The sequence below is a fragment of the Ovis aries genome, chromosome 25 (assembly GCF_016772045.2).
Source record: "Ovis aries strain OAR_USU_Benz2616 breed Rambouillet chromosome 25, ARS-UI_Ramb_v3.0, whole genome shotgun sequence".
Lineage (NCBI taxonomy): Eukaryota > Metazoa > Chordata > Mammalia > Artiodactyla > Bovidae > Ovis > Ovis aries.
This window is the reverse complement of record NC_056078.1, coordinates 31,505,848-31,530,926: the sequence shown is the minus strand read 5'-3', so window position 1 is coordinate 31,530,926 and position 25,079 is coordinate 31,505,848. Positions and strand designations below refer to the sequence as shown.

The 25,079-nt window shown below is 41.3% G+C and overlaps 1 protein-coding gene and 1 long non-coding RNA gene across 5 annotated transcripts in view; one reads left to right on the top strand and one right to left on the bottom strand.

The window, feature by feature from the left end:
• The window catches only part of LRMDA (leucine rich melanocyte differentiation associated), a 1,186,567-nt gene that overhangs the window by 36,504 nt on the left and 1,124,984 nt on the right, over positions 1-25,079 (bottom strand). The window contains exon 7 of the mRNA XM_060406709.1: positions 6,311-6,393. Coding sequence (XP_060262692.1) covers positions 6,314-6,393 — 80 coding nt within the window. The 3' untranslated portion in view covers positions 6,311-6,313. The remainder of the gene's footprint in view (positions 1-6,310; positions 6,394-25,079) is intronic.
• The window catches only part of LOC114110821 (uncharacterized), a 74,129-nt gene that overhangs the window by 16,029 nt on the left and 33,021 nt on the right, over positions 1-25,079 (top strand). For 3 of the 4 annotated variants that reach the window (XR_006058021.2, XR_009598550.1, XR_009598551.1), the window contains exon 5: positions 9,768-9,874. This is a non-coding gene — a long non-coding RNA (uncharacterized LOC114110821). Of the gene's footprint in view, positions 1-9,767; positions 9,875-19,142; positions 19,249-25,079 lie in introns of all 4 variants that reach the window. The other variant, XR_009598552.1, reaches the window with a different exon arrangement.

Below are 25,079 nucleotides of genomic sequence, written 5' to 3'. Positions count from 1 at the left end.
AAAACTGCTCTGTTATACTTTAAACAGTGGTCTCACTATGTTCAAATTAGGTCTCAAAGGTTGTAGATGGGGAAAAACCAAAAACATCATGATTCTGTGACACTACAGCCTAAGCAAGTCACAGAAAGTAGGTAACTGTTTTATAAGAAAAGAAGGCACAAAGTAGATATTAATTAATGAGGTATGATACAGATACATTTTTCTATGTAGCACTGTAACGTGAGTAAAAGCTGACTTACTGTGGAGCTCACAGGCAAGTTAGAAAGCTATTTACAATGTCAGTATAGGAGTTCTCTGCACAGATTCTAAAGTCTCTCTTTCTTTCTCTCACACACACACACACACACTTTTCAGGCTATTTAGGATGACTTTTGACGACTCTTTTTGATAAGCCAATTAATTAGTTAAAATATTTTAGAAATGTTGTTATTGTTTTAAATAAGTTATTGCAAGCCCAGGACATTTTTTTTTCTAGCAATTATGCTATAATAGATAGCCTGAGAAACTTTAAATATAGGGTAAAAGTTAGAGTACATTTTTTTTTTTTAATGAAAGACTGAGTTAAATAGAGTATTGTTGCGTTGTGTTAGCTGCTGTTGTGTCTGACTCTTTGCAACCCCATGGACTGCAACCCCATGCCAGACTCCTGTCAGAGAATTTTCCAGGCAACAATACTGGAGTGGGTTGCCATTTTCTTCTCCAGGGGATCTACCCAACCGAGGGGTCGAACCCGGGTCTCCCGCACTGCAGGAAGATAGTTTACCATCTGAGTCACCAGGGAAGTAGCAGAAATATTAAAAATCAAAGCACTAAAAAGAAAGAAGAGGAACCCAAGTTGGAAAGGTGGAAGTAAAACTACAATTGTTCATAGATGACATCATTCTATAGATAGAAAACCCTAAACACGCCACCACCAGAAAACTACTAGAGCTCATTAATGAATTCAGTAACGTTGCAGGATAGAGTTAATATACAGAAATCTGTTGCATTTCTACACACTAAGAATTAACCATCAGAAAGAGAAATTAAGGAAACAACCCCATTTACAATTGTATCTAAAGAATAAAATATCTAGGAATAAACCTACCTAAAGAGGTAATAGACCTATGTATGGAAAAATATTAAGACACTGATCAAAGAAATTGAAGATGATACAAACAGATGGAAAGATATGCTGTGTTCATGAACTGGAAGAACTAATATTGTTAAAATGACCATACTACCAAGGCAATTTACATATTCAATGCAATCCCTGTGAAAATCCCAAATGCTTTTTTTTTTTTTTTTTTTACAAAATTAGAACAAACAATTTTAAAATTTGTATGGAAACACAAAACATCTCAAATAGCCAAAACAATCTTGAGAAAGAATGGAGCTAAAGGAATCATGCTCTCTGATTTCAGACTATATTACAAGGCTACAGGAATCAAAATAGTATGGTACTGGCATAAAAATGGACACAGATCAGTGGAACAAAATAGACAGCCCAGAAATAAACCCATGCATTTATGGTCAACTAACTTACAACAAAGGAGGCAAAAACACACAATGGAGAAAAGACAGTCTGTTCCATAAATAGTGCTGGGAAAACTAGACAATTGCATGTAAAAGAATTATATTAGAACATTCTTTACTACCATACACAAAAGTAAACTCAAAATATAAGACCAGATACTACAAATCTCCTGGAGGAAAACCTGGGCAGAACATTTTTTGACATAAATCAGAGAAATAGTTTTTGAATCTGTCTCCTAAAGTGAAGGAAATAAAAGCAAAAATAAACAAATAGTGCCTAATGAAACTTAAAAGCTTTTGCACAGTGGAGGAAACCATTGACAGAATGAAAGGACAATACACTGAATGGAAGAATATATTTACAAATGATATAACCAATAAAGGATTAGTATCCAACGTTTTTCCAGTAGTCATGTATGGATGTGAGAGTTGGACTATAAAGAAAGAAATGATGCTTTTGAACCGTGGTGTCAGAGAAGACTCTTGAGATTCCCTTGGACTGCAAGGAGATCCAACCAGTCCATCCTAAAGGAGATCAGTCCTGAACACTCACTGGAAGGACTGATATTGAAACTGAAACTCCAATACTTTGGCCATCTGATGCGAAGAGCTGACTCATTTGAAAAGACTCTGATGCTGGGAAAGATTGAGGGCAGGAGGAGAAGGGGACGACAGAGGATGAGATGGCTGGATGGCATCACCAACTCAATGGACATGAGTTTGGGTGGACTCCGGGAGTTGGTGATCGACAGGGAGGCCTAGCATGCTGCAGTTCATGGGGTCACAAAGAGCTGGACATGACTGAGTGACTGAATTGAACTGATCCAACATATATAAACGACTCAGATCAAAGATGATTCCATTTTGATGAGAAAAAACTGCTCAACACCATTTTTGTGCTGAACATCAGCAAGTTTTCTAATTGGCATCAACTGTCTTTTCCCTTTCTTTTCCTTATTCCCTCAGCACTCTATATCCTTATCCACTAAGAGTTCACATGTTAATTCTGCACCAGGATCTGCTTCAAGCTCTCCTTTGCCATGATTCCATGTATTACCACTTACATCATTCTTACTTTAGCCACTCATCCCTAGACATATTCCAAACTTAGAATTTTCTCTTCTTTCTTAGGGAAATTCCCTTGTCCTAGGCTGCCACATTCCATGCTATTCTAGAAAAAAAACAGCATATGCTAACACATTAATATGTAATAACACTGCCTATCCCACTCACCAAGTGGCAACTTAACATTCAGGATTATAATTACCCAAAGGAGAACTACCACTGCTGGAAATTTTCAGGTAAATTTGTAGCAAGATAATCATTTCAGAGAGGTGACTGTCTTTGGATGTTCTTGAGATCCTCTAAGTATTTGCTGATGTACTAGAAATAACACACTGCTTCATCAAAGGCTGATGGTCCATCACACAAACAAGTAACTAACATGTCTTGGGCCCTTCCAGTGTTCTTCCCCTTTCTAGGTCTTAGTCGTGGTACTTTACAGCATGGTATTTAGACAAGTTATAGAGGCCAGAGTCAAGTCATACTCACAGCCTTCTGTAGCAAAGGCTTCTTCTTGGAAAGAGAGTTAGGAAAAGCAGATGGTGAATGTCACATTGGATCAGCTGTGCTGTATGGGCAGAATGGAGGGGTCTCAGTGGACTCTGTGTTGTCCACCCTGGGCTTTAGACAGCAATGCACATCTGACTTAGGCTGCTCTTATGATGAACAACCACCGAACACTCATTGTTTTGATGTAAAGAGCCCTGCGGATTGCTTTTGATCTGCATATTAACAAAGACAAGAAAGACAGCCAGGTTACTTCTTAGAAGCAACAAGAAAGACATTTTCCCTTGAAAATGTGCAAGATACATCCCTGCTGGAAAACACACACACACACACACACACACACACACACACAAAACAAAACAAACAAACAAAAAATGAAAATCCTTTTATCCAGAATCTGTGGCTTGCTTTCTTGTATTCCTCAGAACACACGAATATGTGAAAATGCACAGCATTCAGACGTGCAGCTTGATCGAGTGATAATCTCTTATAATGTTCCTCTATTTAAAGCAACAAACAGATGGAGGGTTTATGAGCAAGGCTGGTAAAAGTAAAAGCAAATGATTGTAATAGTTGTACTTTTAATAGGATTCCCCGCAATCAAAAACATTATTCCCCTAGGAACAAATTGTTCTATAAAATTACATTACTTAGGAAAGAGACAGTCCGCCCTGCCTTTGCTGAGGCGACAGAGGACTCCAGGATGGCCTTTACTTCAGGGACTCTCAAGTCAAATGGGTGTTCTGGAAGGACAGAGGGCTACCCGGCTCCACAATCCCAAAGAAGAAACTCAGTGGAACAGGGTCAAAAGTAGAAAGACCAAGTGGCGAAAGGGGGTATAAAGTATGTCTGAGCTTGGACTAAATTTATTACCTTCTAATTCTCTACTTTGAAAAACAAGGTTTGGGAAATTCCTAGGGATTTAAGCTAAGCATGCCGCATCGCTCCCTTCTCTGCCAATTCAGACCAAAATCTCGCTCAAACACAGCAAATCTTCCTTAACAAACAGTGGAACTGTAAACAATCCAACACTAATTTGTTATCATTATCCCTCTTTAAGAGAAACAGAACTCACTATAATTCTATCATTAAGATGAATATACCATTTTAAGGCCTTTACGTAAATTATAATTAAAGCTAATCTCAATGAAAGTTATTACACCATTTTGGAAGAAAATAAACAACCCAAAGAGAGGGAAACAATGTGGTCCATAACTCGCTCCAAAAATATTTTTTGCCTCCAAAGCTCGCATTGAGGGAGACATTCCTGTGCATGATACAAATGGTTCTGACATTAAGAAAAGTAAACAAGTAAGAAAAATAAAGATGGAAAAATTCTGTGGTCAGTTCACAAGTGCTTTTTTATTGTTTGAGGCAGGGTTAAAGCCTTTTATAAAGACAAGGATATATGTGCCACAAGATTGGACGTGACATTGGCCTAGTCCAGCTGCCCTTGCACACGACTCCGGCTGCCAGTAATATGCCACGGACGAACCGTGCGCTGGTGCTTTCAAACAAAGAACCAGGGTGGGGCTGAATACAGCTCATTTAAAGCATCATCTCAATGCTGTTTTGTAGGTCAAAAAGAGTAAGGATACTTGACTCTGGTTATTAATGGATTTGAGAGATAAAGCCAAACATTTAATATTCTCTAATATTAATGGTCTTAAGGGTTTTGATCTAAATTTGTGTCAATAACTGATTACTGAATGTTGTGTGTAATCTACAAGAGGGACTCCTGCCAACACCACTGCAAGTCATTCAGGGGCTGGGTTGACTCAGTGGGCCAGAGGCCATGGAAGTGGACTTGAACAGAGAAAGCGGGCTCTTCTTCGGTGTCTCGGGGGTTCTGAGACTTAGAGACCTTTACCATAGCAGCTCTCTAGTCTTTTGGTATCCATAAGTAGGCACGAGTCTCATTTATGTTTTGTTGTCCTTAAACTAACTGAATACCGGGAGACCCTGGACAATGAACACTTGGTCTAAATAAAAATAAACATAAATGCTACTGTGTCAAGAGCAAACAGCCTTTCAAACATCCTCTACTGGTGCACCAGTATATTACATGGAATTACAGCCATCCAACCAGCATGATCATGCTCATTTTCCTTGTAACATTTGGGCTGGAATATAAACAAAGGTATACAAAGACCATCTCACAAGCTGTGGATTTCATTTCTGAGAGATTCTGAGAAATTAAATTCAAAGGGTTTGTGCCTTTTATTAAAAACTGTTTGGTCTCGTGAGTGTTTTCAACAGCCTCCACTTTCCTTTTTAACTTCCTGACCTGCTCTATCTTTTATCATCTCACTACCTTTATATAGCACCCAAAGGAGCAAGCCAGCTCCAAACACACATATGGGCATAGACGTAGCTGGGAGGGTATGTGGTTAAAAAATAAATAAATGACAGTCCTTGGATAGAATCTGGTGTTGGGAAAGATGCCTGACACTGCCTAGTATTCAGGGCACGAGGATTTAGCAATGAACAAAAACATGGTAAAATCCATGCTTTCGAAGACAAGGTTTAGTGACAGCAATTTACTCCGAACAACAAATTGTAAGAGCACAGAGCTCATCATAAAAATACAACATGGCTAAGAACTCACTTCTTCTGTTCTTCAAAAAACTGCAAACTGAAATGAATTGCCTGTGATAAATATGCTAAAGGATGATGAGGATGGGGTGGGAGGGGACTCTACAGAATACAAAAGATTAAGGTTTAAGGGAACTAACAGAAGGGAGGCTTCCTCTAAACTGACTCTGTCACTAGAAATCAACCCACAGCACAATGGTATCAGAAGGATCTCTGCTCAGAAGGATAGGCAAGCTGAAGACACAGTCTCTCGCACTTGACAACAGCCACTGAGCATGCTCGGGGAGGCCCCAGGTGTGACCTCTGCTCCCCTGTGAGCAGTGGAGGGGCCAGGCAATCTATCATGGTGTTCATCCTGTCAGCCCTGGTGCTGCGCCACCACTGTCTATCACCCTAGTGGATGAGACCTGCTTAAGGGCAATCACGTCAATCTCTATGTGACCACTCAGTCTAAGGCAGAAGGATGATCCTGACAGCCCTGGCAAAGTCAGCAGAAGGTACCAAAAGCTAAAGTCATAGCTTTCCCACAGAGAAGGGTTGTAGGCCATTGTCTTTTCATTTCGCTTTTCCTTTATTTCTGCTTTTTTTTTTTCTAACTCTCATGTCACTGGCTAAGGCATAGAGAACTTGCCTTTCAGAGCTGGTCATCACGGATGAACCTGTTGCCCTCTGAGTTTTTCCCGTAGTAAATATAGCGACACTTCCCCAGGACACCTGCAAATTAAAAGATACACAATTATTACTGGTGGCACAAGTATTATAGCAAGAAAACACTGGTGCTCCATGGCACAAATATAATCACAAAGCCCATGGGCGGTGGCAAATGGATTAAGCCCCCAAAGAGAAGGACCCTACTTCCTCGTCCTCAGGGTTGACATTCAAATAAAATGCCAGCAGAGCACAGGCTCCTAGGAAGAATATTTTTCCTGAACGATCTGTTGTTTATATTTTAAAGAATTTTCTAGTTAGGCCAGTTACTTCCCCAAACAAAGCAAAACCCTCATTCTCTCTCCAAGTTCCCTTAGTAGACTTTCTAAAAATGGAAAATTAAGAATTGAAAGATGGGCTCAGCCCAAACACAAGATATAAAACAATCCTTCTAGAATGTGGAATTTCAAATCCTTTATCACGAATCAATTTTGTTAATATCCAGACAGAAGCTTCCAAATCACAGCAGACATCAAGTACATAATGGATGATTTAGGAAGGATGGTGTTCACAAAACGCCACATGGAAAGTAACGGTGCCTCCAACAGTAAATGGTTTCTTCTTACAGGGGTCCTGAACTATACTCTCAGGTTGGAATGCACTTGATTTTCATCTTCAGTTTTATTTTAAATAATTTTGTGGCTCCATATACAGCTTTTCTCTCTCTTACAGAGATTATAAGAGGACTTTAAATGATGCCCCTAGAATAAGGTCAAATCTTTCAATCAACTCATCATTTATCCTAAATACCCATAAGCAATCACTTGCTATAGCTATTTTGAAAGCTTTGAAGGATTATTAAGAAAACATCAGTTTTTTACATGAAAATATTTATAACTACAATTTGATTTTTGCTACCTTTGGTTTCTTTCCTTCTAATTTTAGAAAAACTAACTTAAAACTCAGTTTCATGGAATTATCTTATTACTAATAGTACTTGAGTCTCTGAAATGTGCATAACCAGAAAAAAAAAGTGTCCATAACACATAAATTCATGAAATACAAATCTGTCTGTAAAAATAGTTACCTCTATACATGTTTTTTCCCCATTATTTTGATAGTGTGAAACTAACAACCGCCATCTACTATTCATCAGGGATAAATCAGCACTTGAAAATTGAGCAGGTTCTTCACATCAGAAGTCCTATGTGGTAAATACCTGGGTCACTGAACAGGAGATATTTCTCCACTACAGAACTGTAGACTGTATTCTTCAACATGGATTAAAAGTGACTTAGAAACTTCTAAAGACAAGGCAGATGTTCCTTGGTTTGGATGACTTGGGACAACATGGAGAACTGCTGGGGTCACAGAATCTCTGCAATTTTGCAGTCGAGAGAGGATGACATCATTTCATGGCCTCAGAATGGGCCTTGGGCTGGCTGTCATCACCTCTGCTTCCTGCCAGGGTCCCCTGAGAAAGTTCACTGTGGACCACTCCTCACCTCTGGCCATGCTTTCTCCTTGGCCCCCAGTCCCCGAGTTTTGCTTTCCAGTACTGGTCTGGTGCCTGGAAACACGGAGGCTGGATGAAACCTCCCTGAGACCCTTCTTGGGGCCTAAATTATTCTTTTGGCTGTTGACACTGAGCTGTTCCCTTTACTGAGCTGAATTACACAGCACCTGGAATTGTGCTAAGATGGTCATCAGAGCCCGGACAGGTGTGTGGGCATAGCTCTTGAGGCTGCAGTCCTGGAACAGCACCCCCTACAGGCCTGGGTGGGAGTGTCTCAAAAGTCTGAAAATCACAAGGGGCTTCCTTAAACATAACTGATTCCAAGAAATCCTCAAGAATGTGGACGGATGAGGCTATGGGATGTTAATTTCTCTCTACAGCAGCAGGACAGCAAGAAGTTTTATAAAAAGAAATGAATAGGGCTGTCAGATGTTATAAAGAACATAGTCTTTCTCTTGAGTGAAAGAATGAAAGTCAGATACAGACACAGACACACACACACATGCACACACACACACACACACACACACGCACAAAACATCAGCGGGCGCATTTACTGCAGGAAACTTTCCAGCACATTGGGGATTGAATTTCTTCTCTCTGCGCTCTCTCCACGGCAAACTTCAACTGCAGACCTTGCCTATAGACAACGTGGATAGCAACTGCCCTTTTAGAAACAGGCTGGATATTCCTGAACGTGGGCTGTAATGTGGAGGGAGGGGATGTGTTCTGAGGCATGCACAACCCTGCCCTTCTTCTGGTCGGTACTGATAAAAGTCCTTTTTAAGGCCTGCCCTGTTCCTGTGGGCCTGAAAGTGAGAATGTTTACAGACACCCCGGTGAGAAAGGGCTGTGTGATGAAGGCAGGAGTTTGTGGCAAAGTGTCAGAGCTTGGAAAATGAGGCAAGGACATGAGGTATTAATATTGTCAGTGATCTCTTGACGGGAAAACAGATACCGCGCTCACCCTCAGATTTAAATAGACATCAAGTGCGTTAATGACAAGAGGGCCGACTTCAAACAAAGGGGCTGTGTGGTGGGGAGCAGAGCCAGTCTCCGGGCTGGCATAACCGGATCTGAAAAGACACTGTCAGGGCTCGAGACAGGCCCAGGACTGTGTGCGGTGACAGAGAACAGAGATGCTGACAGCGATACCAGAGCCGTATTATGCCAAGGAGATTCTAACACTGCCTGCTGCTCTAACAAAAGCTGACATCACTCCCCGGCACTTGGGGTCTTCTTCGCCTGCTCCTGCACAGCGTTTCTCCCCAGACATCATTACGAAACTTGCTAACCCGGCCAAGTTCCTAGCAGCCCTGTTCCATTAGAGCACTGGGGTCATGAGGCCCGAGGATGACCTCAGTCCATCTAAATTTGGACTCTGCAGGAGGACCACACTCATACCCCCTGGTATCCTGGCTACTTGAGGTGGTCAGAGCGCCAAGGTGCGAGGAGCTGTCACCTTGAATAAAATCCGGAAAGGAAGGCCCTCAGTCTGCGGGCTCCTCCAGGAAGGTGCAGGGACAGCCTGGCAGCCCGGCAATGAAATCCAGCTGCTGCTGCTCCCCTGGGGAGAAAGGTGGTACGGCTAGCGACAGTTAAAGTCAGATGAGATTTCTGAACTTGAATCGCCAACGACCGCTTAAATTGACCAAGTGGTAGCCTCCATTGAGCCGCTGACCTGAGCTCACAGCTGGGAATGGATAACCCTGCCCCCAAAGAGGACGTTCATGCTTAATAAATAAATAAGTAAATAACATTAACATGGCGGGGGGAGGCGGGGGCGGGAAGCCAGCCCTAAGACTTCATTTGTCATGAAGGTTATTTGTAACCTAATAGGATCTGTTCATAAATGAAGCGACACGGTGACTGTGTGTTTCCCTCTCTCTTGTTCTCCCCCGGCCTTCCTTCTCCATCATGGCAGCTGCCATAAACTGTGAAAACTATGGAGGAAACAGCTTGCTTGCAAAGAACGTTTTGATGGGGAGGCGCTCCGAGGCTGGAATTCAGGAAGCTGCTGGTGGTGACTCGGTAGGCGGTGGTCTCTGTGTACATCTGCAATGCACTCACTTGTTTGTATCTCTTCAAACTCTAAATGCCTTGGGACTAGGTGGGGAACAACACATTGAATGGTGTATGCAGTGTTTCTAATTAAAATATCTGGCTTTGCCTATAATAAGTGAAGCATGCTTGCCACGAATCAGGCTGACGTGTAGTCTGCGCGGGGGTTTCTTTTGGGGAGCCCTGAAAAATGACAGTGCCCCTGTCCCCTTGGGATTCTTCTCCTATCAAATGAGACAATCTAATTTTTCTTAAGTAGCCAGCTCTGCCATCACTGTAAGCTCTTAAAACTTTAGTTCTGGAAAGGACATGTCGGGGAAAATCTATTTTAAAGAGGTCCTTTATCTTTAAAATGTCCCCCGCCCCCACACTCGGATGGGTGTTCTAATTATGCAGGTTAGGTTATGACTTTGGGGCTGCCTAGGGGTTGGGACTCAGCGTCTTTTCTTGGCTGCACTAGTGTGGCCATGGTATAGATAGGACTGAGGAAAACCCCAAGTGTCCTGGGAAGGACATCTTCAGATACCCTGCAGAGGCGAGCAAACACCCCAGGACTTGCTGACATCTCATATGGCCTTGTCTTACCATCTATTTAGTAAGGGGAGGTGGGGAAAGACCTGTATTTAAATCCAGTTTGGCCCCTAACAGCTGAGGACACATACCCACATATGTTCCCTCACTGGGCTGGTTTTCCCATTTGTAAAATGAGGGCAAGGGGCCAGATATTCCAGAGTTCCACCTTGCTTGTGAAATAGATGATTCAGCATTTCTGAATGTTTCCCTTACGAAGATAAGGATGCCAGGCACTATACTGCCTGACGTAGGAGCCAGAGCCAATGGTTAATCAAAATTTGATTTGGACCAAGTCAGCTCTTGAAACCCATCCAGTCCATTTTCCTATAATACATAAAAGGGAGCTTGGCTGGACCTCCAAACACCCAAGGGAAGAATTTCCACTCACTTTCTTGCACCCTGCATTTCATATCTAGAGCTGGGACATGCTCACCACTAATTAGCTCATGTCCCCCTAGCTTTGACATAGCTCGGGTCTCCTAACTCTATGTTTGGTAGAACTGAAGACTGAATATCAGAGTAAATGGTCTACCATTTGTATTTTAGCTGTGAAAGAATAATAGTCTTTCCTCATACAAAAATTCACCTGATGATGGAATACCGGCTGAACCAATAACATGGAGAAAGTATAGATTTTATTATCACTAATAATGTTAGTTTTGGTAGTCACTGCTTTAAATGCTATTATCACAAATATATGTAGGTGTAACTGTGTAATGACAAACAGATTGTAATCTATTTGTGATCACTAGCACCTTCCAATCAGTGCTACAGTGTAAGCAAGGGACAGAGGACTCCTCATTCAACTCCTGTTCTCCCATCTGTATGGGTAAAGCAAGAAACCAGACTCTTTGTGGCCTCTGAAGAGTGATGATGATATTGTGAAGATGTGGGTGGGCCCAGACATGGAAAGAATATTTGGAGAGTCTTTCTGGTTCATTATGGAAGGTTCTGTGTGACATTATCCATAGTGTGAACATGTCACCTCTACAATAATCCCTCCTCCTCAATTTCTAATACCCAGTGCTTCAAACAGTAATTAGCACTATGGAGGTGTTCAATAAATATTTGAATAGATAAGTTTAATACCATTCAAATTATCTGTACACAATTTAAACAGAATCCATACAGTGAGGAATTTCAGTTGTTAAACACTCATACTTTAACCTTCGTTAAGATGACAGGCATCTGAAATGTTTTTAAAATATACACAGATTAAATATTTGCAAAGTAACAGAAGGCAACAGCCTCAATTCCTCAACACTGATGTTGTTTTTAAGCTCAACACTTTCCTCCCACAAAAACAAAGCAATCAGGACGTCTGGTTGGAGAGAGCACAGTGGACTGAAGGAACATTATCATCCAGCCTTAAGAGCTGTAAACATCATACAGGGGAAAGGACATTCCCCAGAAAGCGCATTCCTCGGCCTTTGTTCTGTGCAGGTCCTAAGTAAACCGGGAACTAGAAGGCATAAACAGCTATGCTTTATGGTCTTGAGAAGTGGCTGGAGCAATACTCTGAGGTCAGCCTGTGTGATGGACTATCGGCTCCACGGTGGACATCACACAGGATTCAGCAGAGCTTGCAGAATTGCAGGCTCCAAGCACAACAGCCTCCTTCAGCATAAGCTACTTAAGAACAAAGAAAAGATTTTAAAAGAAAACAAAAAGAAGAGAGATTTCAAAATGGTATTAAGGGAGGGGTTGCTTGGGAGCAGTTTTAGGGGGAGCAGGAAGGACAAAGTCCACCTTCTGTGGGGAGCATATTTTCCCTTCATTTGCAGACCCATCTGGGAAGTCTTAGGTTAGAAATAAAATGGGCACAGGCTCCCCACCGGACCCCTGGGAAGGGAGAGAAGACAAAGTGAGACTTTCTCCCAAACTATCTGAGCATGTTTTCAGGCCAGAGTCCTGGCCTGTAACCTGCGTCTTGGCTTGGAGCAGGGTGCCGTGATGATGAAGCACTCGCTAAACTCCAGAAGGCGCAGCTGGGCTCCTGCTCTCCTCTCCCAGGACTGGCGGGCATGCCATCTTTGCCAAGCACTGAAGTGGCCACCTCAAACAGCGCTGCTCAAGCCTCTCAAATGAGTGCACTGTTTTCATCTCTTCTCCTTTCTTATATAAAACAACCCCAGGAGGGATATTCTCACCCTGCTCTCCTGACTCTGATATCTTGCCATGGTGAACCTCTGAATGCTGCCATTTTGACCCCCAGGGTGCTCTGGCTGAAGGCTTATGAATATAACACAAACTAGCCTGGTACTTTTTCTTTCGGAAAACATTAATTATTCAGAGAAAACTACATTTCATCAATTTAATTTCTTAATTTTTAAATCCAAAGTCAAGCCATATTCTATTTTTAACATTTTCATTTTTCTCTTATTGAAATTATTTTCAAAGGGGATTAATTCTTTTCCATGTAATTTTGTACATTAAGGTGAAATCGTCCACCAGCTTTTGGCAAATATCAAGTTTTACTGGTTATACCTTCTAAATCTCTTTAAGTCATTAATTTTCACAAGGTTACATTTCCTTGAGTAAACTTTTGCAGATGTAAATTGTGACAGGAAGAATTAAGTCCTCTGCTGAAGTTTAGACGACACATTGTATTGTGTGTCACGTTAGTTCACTTCAATTTTATTTTGTTTTCAGTATTGCTACAAAGGCTAATTCCTTTCCATGAATTTGTGCAGTTTTCAATATGTCGACAAGATATACATCTTTGGTCACTTTTGCTGTCAGTTTATTCTGGATTAAGTAAATGGCAGTTTGTATTTATTTTTAGCACAAAGAGTACACAGGACATATGTAAATACTCTGGATGCACAAGAGGATCTACACCGTGGGTTATAATCCTCTGCTTCTTACCAAATACCATCCGAAAAACCACAGTAGGGGTCATCTCATCAAAGGTTTGGATACATCTGTACACTGAAAGAAAGCTGGCACAAATGCTGGGCATCATCTCCCTTTGAGAAAAGGACACTTGGCCACATGCTCAGCCCGCTCCAGTGAGGCCTGAAGGAAGGTTAAACCTTCTACTGAGAGAGAACAGATTATACAGCCTCCTTAGACAAATGCTGGGCCTTGTCAAGTCTCACCCGTGTGTTTGTAAGGAAGAGAAAAGCTGGGGAAGGAAACCAGTCAGCGGGGAAAGTATCTTGGCAAAATCACTACTGAAGGTGAGAGGAATGCAAGGCTGAGAAGCTAGTGCCCTCCCCGCTGCACCTCCCCACCCCCGCCAGCCTGACGAGGCTGCAGGAACAGTCACGTGAGCAGGCAGACAAGTTGACATGTGACAAGCCAGAGCCTGTGGAAAATGCACTCGGGCTCCCAGGGCAGCTGAAATGAGGCTTGTCATTTTAGAAGAGAAGGAGGAAGGAGAGGATTAAAAAAGATGCAGGGCCAGTTTCTCCCTCAAATAGCCTGTTAGTGGGAAGCATGAAAGCAGAGGCAGGCCTGAGAGACATGTGCACCTTTGAGTGGATCCCTAGTAACCAGACCCGCAGCCTCACTGTGAGCCCCCGGGCCCTGTGCTCCAGGTTGCAGAGGCTGCAGCCCTTCCCAGACCTGACCAGACCATTCAGTGTCCTCTCTGCACTGAGGAAATACGAAGCTGACAGATTTAAAAGTTATCTGGCGGTGGATGTTTCCATGATGTGAATCCTGGAAGAGAAACAGTCAACATGCTTTTCCTCAGATGTCAATGCTCTTTAAATTATTTTGTACTGGGGGTCGTGTGCATAGGCAGAGATGGACGGGAAAGTATCCCAGGTCTGAGTGTGGGCTCCCTTGCTCCCTTGTTTAAACATCGGTAATATGATTGGCTCTTACCTCAATACATGCTATATTTCAATCAAAGAGGAACATGTAAATATCAGAGATCAAATGCCACAGTAAATATTTCCATGCTCCCATTACATCCCCTCTTCAGAAAACCAAATCAAACCAAACCAAAAACAAAAAATAACAACCAATAACCCACCGTTGCTAAATCTTCTTAGCAACCCCAAATTTGAGTTTTCTTTTCAGGTTACATATTTTTGTGTGTGTGCCAGTTAAGAATGAAGCCAGACATGGTTTTCACTCTGACTTCCTAAACAATGATTCACTCATTCACTCCTATGATACTTGATTATTTTGCTGTGCTTTCTAGTAAGCTCGAACACAGAATAGGAAATCTTTCTTTGAAAGTATTTCTTTAAAGGTATTGAAGAATTCTCCCTGAGACAGAATTTAAAGATCTTTATTTTCAGTAAAGGACCAAGAGGAGGTTCTAAGGGGCTTCCCCAAGGTCACACTAGCAGACCAGACACCATACGACTACAGTGCTATCTTTCTTGCTTGCTTGTGGGATCTCAGTTCCCTGACCAGAGATCAAACCCATGCCCCACTGCAGTGCAAATGCAGATTCCTGACTACTGAACCTCCAAAGTCCCAGCAATGCTATCTTTCCAGGACAAATCCCTCTGAATTATAGGACACTGCCCTTAGGATAGAAGAATGTCAAAGATACACAACCTGATTCATACCTACTTTTCCACCAGAGTAAAGCCAGTTTTTGGTCTGTGTTCCCCTCTCCCCACCTCCCTATTCTAAGTAGGGTTTAATGGATCTGAGATGGGCTGCATTCCAAGTGCACGCCAAGATGGGATGCAAATGAGTTCAGATTCATGAAGATCCCTCTGCGCTCCTCAGCTGATGGACAGCCCACCAGCCAGGCTGTCAGTCAAAATGGACAGTGGTCACGTGGTACGGCTTCATTTTTATTTATTAAGTTTTTGACTGAAGAACTCAGAAATATTTCAGATAGGAGAGAGAAAAGGAAAAAAAATAAATTTTCACCCCTTTATCAGCTCTGCCATCCCTACCGTGATTTCCACATTCATCTTTTCCACCTTTTACGTGAGGTTGGGAGTGTGGCCACTAGAGGGCAGCATGAATTTAGGAAAAACAGCTGCTTTCTTAAAAAAATAAATAAATAACTGATGGCAACGATTCGGGGAGGGCCATTAAAGTCACAGTGGGCTTCTGGTCACCAATCATAGGTTCTGTAATGATCAATATGTCACGTTTGCTCAATCTGTGCTGAACGCTTCCTGGGAATGGGGTTACCAGACACCCCCTACTGCTCACCCCTCCTTATGGATGCCTCTGGTCTGGATTTCAGGGACTAATTTTCTTTCCCATCAATTGCTCTAATTAGTCTTCTAGGCTCAGGGTTTGGGGATATTTGCATATCACCTGTACAAATGTAAAGAAATATGCAAAGATAAACAGAGATAGATTCCCATACTTCTTAGAAAAAGTTTGTTTTTATCAGGGACGTCTACAAGGAAATAAGCCATTCAATGGCATGGAGTTACTAATCATCATTTGAGAGCAAAAAAAAAAAAACCCAAAAAATGTGAAAAACATAAAAATTAAAGAAAAACTGGGTCAATAAAACATACAAAAAGCATGTGTACTCCATCCATGCAAATCCTGGCTGCCTTCCACCCAAAGGCTGTCTTCCTTCTTAGAGTATCTGCCCAGGAAAAGAGAGGTAGACAAATCTAGGAGACTGGGATTAACACACAGACACCACTACATATAAGACCACTACATATAATAAGGACCTACTGTATAGGTAGGGACCTCTACTCAGTATTCTGCAATAACCTATATCGGAAAAGAATCTGAAAAAGAAAAGAGTAGATCCATGTATATGCATAACTTAATCACCTTGTTGTACACCTAAATCTAATACAACATTGTAAATCAACTATACTCCAACGAAAATTAAAGAAAAAGTAGTAAAAAGAGGTAGAAACGACTCAAGAAAAAATAAAACTTATTCCAGCTCCTGTTGGATCATTGTGTAGCCCCCCATCACTAGCCTCTGGCACATGGGCCAGTGATTATTTTCATGCCTAGAGCAACAAATGACCACCTCCCTTTAAGAGAAATGAGGTATTCATGGGCTTCCAGGGATCTTGAACATATCATTATTTTTGAAAGAGCTGGTATTTTAAAATACAACTTTTTAGAATTCAAATAAGTGAGTGGGTTCCACCAGAAAAAGGGAGTAAACAAAGACTGGATCTAATGGACTAGAGGAAAGTGGAGTCCAGGTGTGGTTCTGCATGTGAGCCGAGAGTCCACTTAAATGGTCAGTGAAGCAAAAATAAAATGGTTCTCACGCTTTCTTCCCTCAGACTTTCCTAGTATAACAGTCATGGGATTGACTTGCCACTCGGGAAACGTTGAGTTCCAGTTAATTAATTAAATTATCTTATTAACTCATGTTTCACTAGAAACCTTTTTTGAGTTGAGTACCTGTCTTTACTAGGTACCTCATGGTTTACTTTTATATATATATGTAGGTACTTTACTAGGTACCTCATGATGACCACCCATGAGGATTTATAGTGAGGATAACACAGTTCAGAGGTTTTACTAGGGTGGGACGACTGTTCAGTGAACATTTCTCAAGGTCGTAAGACCTCTTTTTGTATAGGAACTCCCCAATGGCACAGATGACAAGTTTTTCATCCTTGCTTCCTGAGATACTCAACAGATAGATAGTTATTGTGGAATGGGTGAAAGGATCTCAGGATACTTCTGAACCCCAGAGTTTGATACACACTCCTAGACATTGGCAGGTGGAGGAACTGCATGGCTTGCCCCCAGAACAGCAATTCTCCACCTTGCCCTGGAGCCCAGGTTACCTGGAAGCCTTGTTGAAACAGATTGTTGAGCCCTGCCTCAGAGTTTCTGGTTTAGTGGGTCTGAGCTGGAGCCAAGAATTTGCAGTTTCGCTAGTTCCCAGGTGGCTGTGATGCTACAGATTACAGAACCACACTTTGAGCAACAAAGTTCTAGGACAATCTAAAAGGGCCCTCCCCTGCCCCTTTAAAAAAGTAAAACCTTTAACATTAGCTTTTCTTCATGTAGAATCAAGATCACTCAAATTCAGAGATAAAAATCTAGTGTATCGAGTTTTAGCAAATGGAGGTTTTACTGTCTTCCTAACAACAGTCTAAAAACAAACCTTACCTAAAGTAATAATAATAGAAGACTGCTCCTGCACTTTAATACAAAATGAAAAGCACAAAAGTTTAAATTCAAGTGATGTGCAGATTACATTAACAGAAGAAAAGAGTTTTTTGGATAAGTAGATTGGAACTGAATCTACAGACCATAATTTATGAAGCATAAGGAAAAAAAAATTGCAGAAAAAATTTCCCAGAAAGTCTTTAGCTTTTCTCTAAAATGACAGAATCTTATATGAACAAATGTGAGCAGCGGGGGTCCCCCTGCAGAGTTTGAATGGGAATTTTGGCTTCGCTCTCAAGCAGAAATTTGCTTTTGGGTTTCAGGTCTGTTCCTATTAGAAAGCTCACATCAAAAGAGGGGAAAGCATCCACAGTTCTGTCTGGTTCTTCAGGCTAAAATTTCTCAAGAGAGCCATTGAAAATAAAGACAAGTTGCTTTTTTTTTTTTTTTTTCATTCTTCAAGCTGCAAAAAAAGAACCTCTCAAATAAAATTAAGCAGACCCAATAACAACTGAGTTTGTCATAATTCAAACTGCAAGAATTGAGGAAAAGACCTTCCTTCTTGGGCCCGTTAGTCCAGCCTCCATCTGCCCTTCATTAGAATCCAAACAAACTTTTCCTGTGCTGATATTACCATAATCTTTCCTAATTCCAGGACACTCTGAATTGCTCTCTCCAAAAAGAAAACAAAAGGAATCCGCTGATATACGATCTAACAGAAAGAAGTTTCCAGTACAAAAAAATAACCAGAAGTATGTCATTGCAGAGAGCACAGCATAATTCTTGGGCACTAGCAATTCTCACTGCAAAATGTCAAAATGGTTTTCATTACTTCCTAATCTTCAACTCCTCATCTTCTAACTTGCTTTGAAAAAAAGCACATATATGCATATATATATGCTAATGCCAAAGAAACTATAGTTTAAGTAAAAATTAATAGCAGGACACAGTTTATAAGAGCAATATGAACCTCGTGTACCTTTTTTTTTTTGCCCAAAATAAAGACAATGTAAACAATAGAAGAGCATATTATAAGCATCTTCATTAGAGTCAGGCTCATTAAATCTTAATGAAGGCACCAGAGTCTCTCTGTCAGTATTAAGAGGGATATACGTTTTGCCTATCAATGGAACGGCCTGGGTTAGACAGACATTGCTGACAGTGGGTGGTACCAGGTGTTATCTGTCTCTGGAACATACTACTTTGATGGCTTAGAATATTACCCCTTTTATTTGGCTGGCTTGAGTTTATCAGGATTCATCCTGTGGTGAGTTAACATGCCTCCATATTGGAAAAAAAAATTGCCCATGGGCTACTGTGAGCCTTCCACCTAATAGAATACATCTGGCTCTGACAGTTTGATGCCCAACTCTGAGCCACATTCAGCAACACAAATTAACAGCGTAGACATTGCCCACGCTGAGCAGGAAGTAATAACCTGCTACCTGCTACTTGGCCAAAATCTCATTATAAGCCATTACAGTAATTGAGGGCCCAGACTCTGTGGATATTAGACTCCCTGAGTGCTAGTCATTAGTTCAGCAGAAGAAAGGCTCTGAATGGAGGGGGTATGTGGTGGACTGGGGAGTTACTGTGCTTTGGACCATGGTGTGAATTCCATCTACAGGCTACACCGTGGCTCTGGGAGACCTGTGAGCTGTCTCTCTTCTGCCCTGAGCCCATGTGACTTCCCCTGGGGGGCTCAGGACCCATGGAAGATAATGTAATTACTGGTAGGTCTCCGACAATTCTCTACAATTAAAATTTGCTTTAAATGAATATTGGGACAGCCACAAAGGGAAGAAGATGGAAAAAGAAGTCAGAATGTTCCAGATGTGTAGTAGTAGGGGTGGGGAGAGAAGGGGGACTCTGCTATTCTCCTTAGAAGATGGGGGCTCTCTAGAATCACTACACACCTACAAGCTTCTGTCCTGCAGCTGGCCAAGCTGACTCCTTTCCCCATGAAGCCTCACTCTCTGTCCGGGACTGGTCAGCCATGGATGAAGTGGGGTGAGTTTGGGAGAGGCAAACAGGGCAGGAGTCCAATGGATCAATCAATCAATCAACCTGATTTTTGGTACCATCAGGATGGCTCTGAACTATAGTTATCATGACAGCTTTCAATAAACATTTCTTGGTAAGAGTTATATAAGGCCAGAGAGAGGAGTAACTGAAAATATAACAGATTGATTCCAAAAATCCCTTTATATCTTTCTACATACAAATCCCTCCTACACACACACACACACACACACCCCAGTAAGAAACCAAATCCTCCAGTCATTGGACCAAATTTATGCAAGGTTTTATCTAATGTGCAACACAACTCTTAAGTGCCATGTCCTCTCCAGAAACCACTGGAATCCTGGTTAGTAAGCCCTCCTGGGCATCCAAAGCTTCCATTTCATCCTACTCCCAGGTCTCAATAAAAGGCTGCCTGACCTTGGCATTTTGAAAGAATTGGTATTCAGGGGAAATAAGCACTGTGGTGGGGAAAAGAGTTGTGCTGCTGAGGGTGAGGATGTCTGTGAGGGTCAAGTCCACCTTATACACATCCTGAGACCATCTTCCTGTATCGGCCATGCCAGCCTCATTATTCCTCTGCACCCAGAGGGTTAAGAATACAGGCTAGAGCCTAGAAAATGGCTTCTATTGGTACAAGTGAGGCCTTCCCTATAACTAGATCCTTCAGGAAAAAACAAATTAATCAACAGCGAGCTGAAGTGGGTTTAATGATTGCATTCTGCATACAATCAGCTTTTCCCTTTTCAAGGGCCATCAATATGTCAAGGGAAGACATATCTGAAGGATATAGCTCTTAACATCAAGGTTATCTATTCTCCACAAGGCTCCCACTCCTTCCCGGGCTGATACTCCACGCTGCCTGTGTCTAACATTTTCATCAACTCTGCAATCAATCAAGGTAATAATGTTGTGCAAAAAATCAATTAACAACGCAATTAAACTTTCCTTATTATCTCAAAGGGCTGAAATAATACCTAAAGGGAAGATAGACTCACTGAGCGCAGACATCCATAATCCAATGTGAAAGTGAATTATGAGATTGGACAGATGCAGGCATGTGCTGGTGCTGTTATTTTCCAGGGGTTATATCTCATCATGGCAGTGTATCAGTCAGCCCCAATCCCAGACCCTAAAATTCCAAATTACTTTTAAGAAATATATGATGTGCAATATCCTCTTTTAAAGATAACCCCCTCCCCTCCAAAAAAAAAATTGAACAGCCATATTATTCAAAGACAAAATGATCTTTCAACAAGAACATAAAATATAAAAGCTATAATAACATTTACATCTGTATAGCACACATCTCTGTAAATGCAGGTCATCTATTATACATAATCTGCAGCGCCTAAGAGGCCCAGGATGTGCCGCAACATTTAAAATCCACATGCTTAAATGTGCAAACTCCTGTGGAACGACTGTGGCTTCCCCCCGGAGGAAGTCTCACCCATGCCTGTCTGTACACATGCACATACACACGTGCAGGCAGAAGCGTTCGGAATGAAAGTATTACTCTTTCACAATGAGAATGACTATATTATTTAGCAATTACACTCAACTCGCCCTGAAACACTGTCCTTAGAAATTGACCATTGATAGTACATAAAAAAGAGAGAACTATTAACCTTTTGCGGCAGCAAAGGCTATGAGACGCTTGAAAATTCCCTCTGAAATGAGATACAAAGTGAAAGAGGAAGGGGTTCCCTGACATTTGTAGAGCTCATCTTCAGCTGTTCAGGTCCCACAAGAGATGGTCTGGCACTGACGGAAGGTGGCCTAGAGATAGAAAGTGGAAGAGCAACCAGAGCAGGAAAGGTTTGCTAAACAAACATGGGAGCAAAAGCCAGGAATAATGCAGGATGGATAAACAACAAGGTTCTACTCTAGAGCACAGAGAACTATATTCAATAGCCTGTGATAAATCATAACGGATAGGAATACATAAAAAAGAATGCATATTTATGTATAACTGAATCACTTTGCTATACAGCAGTAATTAACAAAATGTTGTAAATCAACTATACTTCGGGGGAAAAAAAAGCCAGCCAACGCAAGTACTGGTTTAAAATTGACATTATTTGAATATTCTCTTGACTCTTGGAAGTAAACACTGGGAGAATAAATATAAACAAATACCGAATGTGAACACCCAACAAAAATCACATCCCTCTATAAGTCCTGCGTTATGGCCCCAAAGGCTTCTGTGTTGCAGAATGTGAGGATCTCACAGTTTACAAGAGAGTCTAGGAGACACCTAGAAATTCACAGGAGCCAGGTAAACTGATCCGGAAAGGTACAGTTCCAAATTTGGGCTCCACAGCATTCTCCAAATTGGAATGAAAGGATTTCCCTGTGTTTCAAACATGTTGCTGTGTGGTGTGCTCTAGGTTTTGGTAACAGACAGCTATTCTCCAGCAGCATGGGTTTCCATATAAACCACCTGGAGTTATGCAGGTATTGTTTTACAATACTGTTGCTCAACAATGAATTCCTTTTTTGCAAGTTACTCAGTGCAACAAGGATCTATCTTCTCACGCTAACTCCCTCACCATTTTCAGCACAGCAAGGAGGCAGGACAGAGCCCCAAGTGCAGATTTCAAATAAACAATAAAACAAGACAAATACACACAAACCCTCATTTTGTAATTTCTTAAGAAAAATAAGGAAGCAACTCATGATGTACATTTCAGTACAGAACTGCAACAGAGTTGAACAGGTAGTGGATCCTGCCTGTTCTCTCCTAACCTTAGGAACATAATTAATATGTTTTCATTTTCAATGACTATATTGTGTGTGTGTCAACTGGAACTGCTCCTGCTGTGTATTTGATTCCACCGACGATGGGGTGGGTTGGATTTTAAATGATGTGTGAGCACTTCTGTTCTCTCCGTGCTCTGGTTTATGTGTTATTCATGACTTGCATTACAGACATGGCTGATACACAGATGTAAATGTTATTAAATCTTTTGTATTTTAGAGGCTTTGTGAAAGGTTTCTTTGTTTTCAAATAATTCTCTTACCCACCAAAAATAACCAGAAATACATGACAATGTCTTGGGAATTTTTTCCCTCTGAATTTTCTGATGGAGACATTTTCTCCCTTCTACTGTTACTTCTGTCATCAAAATAAAAATGTATGGATAAGGCGGCAGATGGAAGGGTTACATCTTTATAGGAACCAGTTAAGAACCAATTCACATGTATGTATGTATGCACATCTGTGTGTTTTATGTGCATGAAAGTTACACATGGGCACATGGTACGTGTACATACACTGTTATATGCATGCTCTGTGTTTCTTGCTGAGAATTGTCTGTGTGGGCCCTTTTTGTGTGTATCTCACACTCAAGTGTGTTGTGTATGTACATGGTGTGTGTGTTAGTGTGAGTATGTTGACATCGTTATGCCACATCAGAACTCAAAGTCAAGCAATTCTTGATTAACTGCCAAAGATTCAGTTGCCTTACTGCATTTTGGTCTCTGACATAATTTTTAGTCTGTTTTCATTTTGCTCCAGCCTCTTCACATTTCTCAGGATTTCAACAGAAATGTGGTAGAGCGTATACCTCTTCATACAGATGGCACTTAATACTGTGCTTCTTACTGGCTCACTTTTCTTTGTTGATTTGAAATTTCAACAAAGCTCTGAAGCTGAACTATGCACCTCCACAAATACAGAGGACCTGACTGAAGGAGGTCGGGAAGGATGGAGATGGAGTACATTTAGTCTTGAGGTTGGCAGCCCAATTTTGATGAGCTCAAAGATGAGAGGTAGCTCAGGACACTCAGGGAAGTGGGGTCTCTGGTTCCCCAAGTATCTTTTGGAAGCATGAGAATGGGCATATCAACTCTTGCAAGTGCGGCGGAATCCAAAGGTCAGGTTCTAGTAGCTGGGTTGTAGCAATTGTCCTGTGCAATGAGTCAACTTCTGGGCCTCAGCCTCTCAGCATCTGGAGAAAATTCTCTATGAAGGCTGTTTCTGTCCCAGTGAATATAATGTCTATTTTCATCTAAGCATATTGGCTATCCTGTGCTTTGCTCACATAGTTAACACAGGGATATAATTTTTTTACATTTCCCTCTTTTTGTTTCCTTGGTGTGTCTCCTTCCCTCCTAGAATAGGCATGAACGTCATATACCCTCTTGCCTTTATGGGGGCTTTAATTCCACTCTCAAAACAGAACTATCCTCTCTCAGAAACCTGTACACATCATTTTTTCACACTTTTTCTAAGAAACAACTAGTTCTCTGCCAACTAATTCACATTAGGATGGCAGAAGTTGACAATGAAATGAGATTCATAACTTCAGACAAAATATTTTACTTAAAAAATACACACACTAAAAAATAGACCAACTGAATAAATCTCTAACAGAATTTCAGGCAGTATAGGTAAGCAGGGAAGCCCTATATGCCAGGGGCAATTAATGAAAGCCAAAATGCAAGAAAAAAAAAAAGAAAGAAAGAAAGAAAGAAAGAAATGGGAGAGGTTTCTACATTTGAGCAACTAACAGGCCAGAAAGGCAATAACTTGTCAGATAATTGCAATAAAATTTTCCATAATAACATTATCTACAAAATGTTATACAAACAAGAACAAAAAAGATTAGTGATGAGGTGCGTAAGCAGAAGGCCTTAAAAAGGGCATTTTCTCTGTATATATTTCTCTTCTTAGCCACGTTAAGTCACAAATATTATATTTGTTATAAGTTAAACAATACAGAAAAGCTTAAGCATGCTGAAAAGCTTAATTATTACTCCTTTCAAAATTTCTGTGACCCCATGTGAAGGTGAGTGACTCCCAGGATATACTACTGGACACATACAGGTACAGAACAGATTCAGTACACAGGGCTAAGTGAAAATGCAAGGAGTAAAAATGTACATAGAATTTTAGGTAAGAAAGGAGTAAAATAAGATTAAAAAATAAACACACATCTTCATACGTGTTTTGCAAAAAGAAACACAGAAAGCATAAACCATATACTACTAAGAATGATGTATGAGGTGGATGGGTGAAAGTAGGGGAAGGATATTGGGAGGGGACTCCTCTGGATATATCTCCCTTTACATATATGTATTTTGCTTATTCAAAAATATAGTAAATGAAGAAGGATGGGAAGGGGCGTCCTGGTGACTCAATGGTAAAAAATCTGCCTGCCAAAGGAGACACAGGTTCGATCCTGGGTCCTGGAAGATCCCACATGCTGTGGAGCAACTAAGCCTATGCCCCACGACTATAAGTTGCCCACATGCTGCTCCTACTGAAGCCCATGAACCCCAGAGCCCATGCTCTGCAACAAGAGAATCCACAGTAATAAGAAACCTGCGTACCACCACTAGAAAGTAGCCCCTGCTTGCTGCAACTAGAGAAAGCCAGCACAGCAGTGAAGAACCAGAACCGCTAAAAATAAATGAATAAAGTTTTTAAAAAAGATGGTAAAAAAAACCCTGAAAACTGGGTACAAACAGAAATGAACCTAACCATATACCAAATTGACAGTCCTTCCACTGTACACCTGAGTGAGAGGTATCCGAG